Source organism: Populus trichocarpa, chromosome 12, assembly GCF_000002775.5.
Source record: "Populus trichocarpa isolate Nisqually-1 chromosome 12, P.trichocarpa_v4.1, whole genome shotgun sequence".
NCBI lineage: Eukaryota > Viridiplantae > Streptophyta > Magnoliopsida > Malpighiales > Salicaceae > Populus > Populus trichocarpa.
The window spans coordinates 4,476,123-4,479,266 of NC_037296.2; the positions used below are offsets into that span (position 1 = coordinate 4,476,123).

The following is a 3,144-nucleotide window of genomic DNA, read 5'->3' on the forward strand; positions in this document are numbered from 1 at the left end:
AAGGAAATGTTTTGAAATATTGTAACAGAAACTGAGTGCACTCTCCGGATCACGATCATTTAAGCTGGTGCAATGGAAACTCTCTCAACCTCAACAATATACTCAAGAGTTGCAAATGGTGGAATCTGCACACCGGTGCCTAAATCTGCACCATTCTCTCTAAAACCTAAATTAGGAGGGACTATAACTCTCCTTTTGCCTCCAGCCTTCACTGATCTCAGTACATATTCTACCCCTTCACACATTCCCTTGCTATAAGGCCTTGACCCCATTACTAAAGCCAATGGTTTCCTGTCACCGCCAAATGTGTCCACAAACACTTCTCCACTGCCTTCAATTTTCCCCTTGAGATCAATCACCACTAAGTCCCCTGTCTTTGGAGAAGCCCCGCCACCTACTCTCAACTCATAGTACCTGTTATAATAACAAGTGCAATGAGTTTCAGGACAAGAACATATGTCACGGGGGTCTCATGGAGTTTGGAAACAATTACCTTATGCCATTAGGTAATGCTACCTCTTCCTCTTTACCAACATTTCTGTACAAGACTGAATCTTGTTAGTAGCAGCATGGTTTTAAGACTGATACAAATGGTGGGGCTTTCTAATCATTAAGGAATCTTGGCAGTATATTTCAGCTAGCCATGAGCCATCCAATTCATTCGATGGTTACTAGAGTTACTGCACTGTACATGGACAAGTAAAAATGACACCCACTGGCATGTCATCGTGTCAAATCTTTCAAAGTGGTGCTGGTATCAAAACTGTTTAGAATTAATGGTGGCAGAGTTTTCTTTTTAGATGGTAATCACAAGCAATATTTCTGAAAATGTTGTGCCTATAATGTTCTGATTTCACCAATTCTCAAAGCACTAAAATTACCCTGCTTGCTGGATTCATGTTGCTAAATAAATACCCACTGTAATTTAGTGTACTTGTACTTGCTGCATTCTGTCATCCAACATTCAGAATCTGAAAGCCCCCAGTTCATTATGGTCACAATGGAGGTTTTCAATTACAATTTCTAACATCAAGCCAGTAAGGGGGTTAATGCTTATTCATTTCTCAGTGAAATTCAAACAATTCTGCAAGACTGCAACTCGATGAACATTTAATTTAATTCATGTGCCTATAATAATTTTCAACTCTTCGCTGGACAATCGAGGAAAGCAATATGAATAAGGTCAGCATCAAAGTGAAATAACGTGATGGATTGATCGAAAAGTTATGGTACAGACCTTGTATTTGCTTCTTGTTGGGAGACTTCGATGCGGGTCTTGATTTGTTCTGAAACCACACCAACTGCAAGAAAGGCTGCCCATGCTAGGCCAGCACCAAGGCCGAACCGCCTAGTTAATGTGGAAGCTATCCAGTCAGTGGTTTCAACTTTGGTAGCAGAATTGCCAGCAGGTTTAGCAGGCTTCTGCTGTTGCACTCTAACCGAGGCTGGTAGCTGCGGTTGCTCAGATGAACTGCTGCTTAGCTGTGGAGATGGATTTGGCTGCGAGGGTGGGATAGGTGGGGTGGGAGGCGGAGGTGTTTGTGATGACGAAGAAAAGTTAGTTCTTGTTAACGGATGGGAAAGAAATGGTGGAGACCCAAAGAAGGTAGCCATCTTTTAGGCTTCAAGATAGTTTCTTGGTTAAGATATTGAGATGAAGAAAAAAGGAGATTCTTTGAAAGTATAAATATTTGGTCCTACCCTATCCTTTTATGTGATAGAATTTAAATGGTGGATCTCTCTCTCTTTCATTGCTACCAATTATTTTTATTATAATCCATAAAGTTCCCCTAACGTTCTGATAAGATCCCCCTCATGCCATAACTAATATTCCCATATCATTTATTTTTATATTTTAAAAAAATTTAAAAAAAAATTAAATTTATTTTATTTTTTCTTTACTTCAAATTGTTGATAACAAAAATAATATTTAAAAAAAAAATATTATTATTTTAATATATTTTTATAAAAAAAACACACACTAACAAACACTCATAAGGCTGAAAGGAAATCACAGCCTTCTCTTTTACTTTTACATGTCTGCTCAAGCTTGTTTGGACAGCATGGTTGCGGTTGCTTTTCAAATAACTTTTCGTGTCAAAATTATATTAATTATATTTTTTTATTTTTTTAAATTTATTTTTAATATTAGCACATTAAAATGATTTGAAAGCACTAAAAATATATTAATTTGAAGTTAATAAAAAAATAAAAAAAAATTTAAATTTTTTCAAATAAACAAACAGTCCGAATTTTTCTGTAATCACAATCTTTCAGAAATTTAAATGGATTTAGGTAATATTCACACACCAAAAAACCAATTCCTTCATGAGCAACAGCATCACACTAGTTATTGCCTCCTGATAGAAGTGCCTGTAATTCATGGCTGGTTATGATCTCATGCTTTAAACCAGTCCCTTTCCATCCAAACATCCAGAAACTAGAGATAATTAACAACAACAGTTGCAAGTTAGAAATTAGAAATGGAAAAATGATTAGTATCATTTAAGGCCATTAATCAATCCCTCCAATTCTTTCCTCCCGAACCTCCTTCCACCTGAATCAGCTTCCTTCCGTACACCTTGTCCGGGAAGCTGAGTCTTCTCCGAGAACCCGACTGAGATGATATCTTGCAGCTGTCCCTTCAACAATCACATGTTCATAACATTTAATCAGAACTGCCTGATGCCACATCCTTGATATCAAATCACACCTTCCTTCATAATCTCAAAACCAGTCCTCCGGGAAGAATCGATCGTGATCCAGCAACCCAACGCCATTACCAACGCAACTACCAACGCCACCACCTCATCCAATGCCCGCCAAAGAAGGAACTACATCGGCATGTACCTCTCGAGCTCGAAAAACCATGGAAACACAATCGAAAACGGTATCAACGTCAGCCATATAAAAAGCTTAAAAAGAAAATACCGATCATAAATCCGAGGAACAAACCAACAAACCAATCCCATGACTTTCAGCATTTCTTACAGACCATCTCAAGCAGAAAAACCAAGTTAGCTTCTTAACCCCAACTTCAGCCCCAACCCAGACAACCTCTGAAATGCAAGAATCGTGTCTTCCTAACAAATCATTAGCCACAACAACAAAAACAATCCCTGAAATACAAGAATATAAGACGGT

The 3,144-nt window shown here is 37.9% G+C and overlaps 1 protein-coding gene across 1 annotated transcript; it reads right to left on the reverse strand.

Moving 5' to 3' along the window:
* On the reverse strand, nucleotides 1–1,687 carry LOC7486734 (peptidyl-prolyl cis-trans isomerase FKBP17-2, chloroplastic). The gene is made up of 3 exons (XM_002318485.4): nucleotides 1,238–1,687; nucleotides 494–538; nucleotides 1–414 (listed from the first exon to the last, which is right to left on the reverse strand). The coding sequence occupies exons 1-3, from the start codon at nucleotides 1,612–1,614 to the stop codon at nucleotides 60–62; spliced, it is 777 nt and encodes a 258-aa protein (XP_002318521.4). The 5' UTR covers nucleotides 1,615–1,687; the 3' UTR covers nucleotides 1–59.
* Nucleotides 1,688–3,144: the final 1,457 nt, after the last annotated feature.

Coding starts and splice junctions, on each gene's coding strand:
- LOC7486734 (XM_002318485.4), bottom strand. CDS start 1,614: ATGGCTACCTTCTTTGGGTCTCCACCATTTCTTTCCCATCCGTTAACA. Junction 539..1,237: donor CAACAAGAAGCAAATACAAG/GTCTGTACCATA, acceptor AGTCTTGTACAG/AAATGTTGGTAAAGAGGAAG. Junction 415..493: donor GCATTACCTAATGGCATAAG/GTAATTGTTTCC, acceptor TTATTATAACAG/GTACTATGAGTTGAGAGTAG.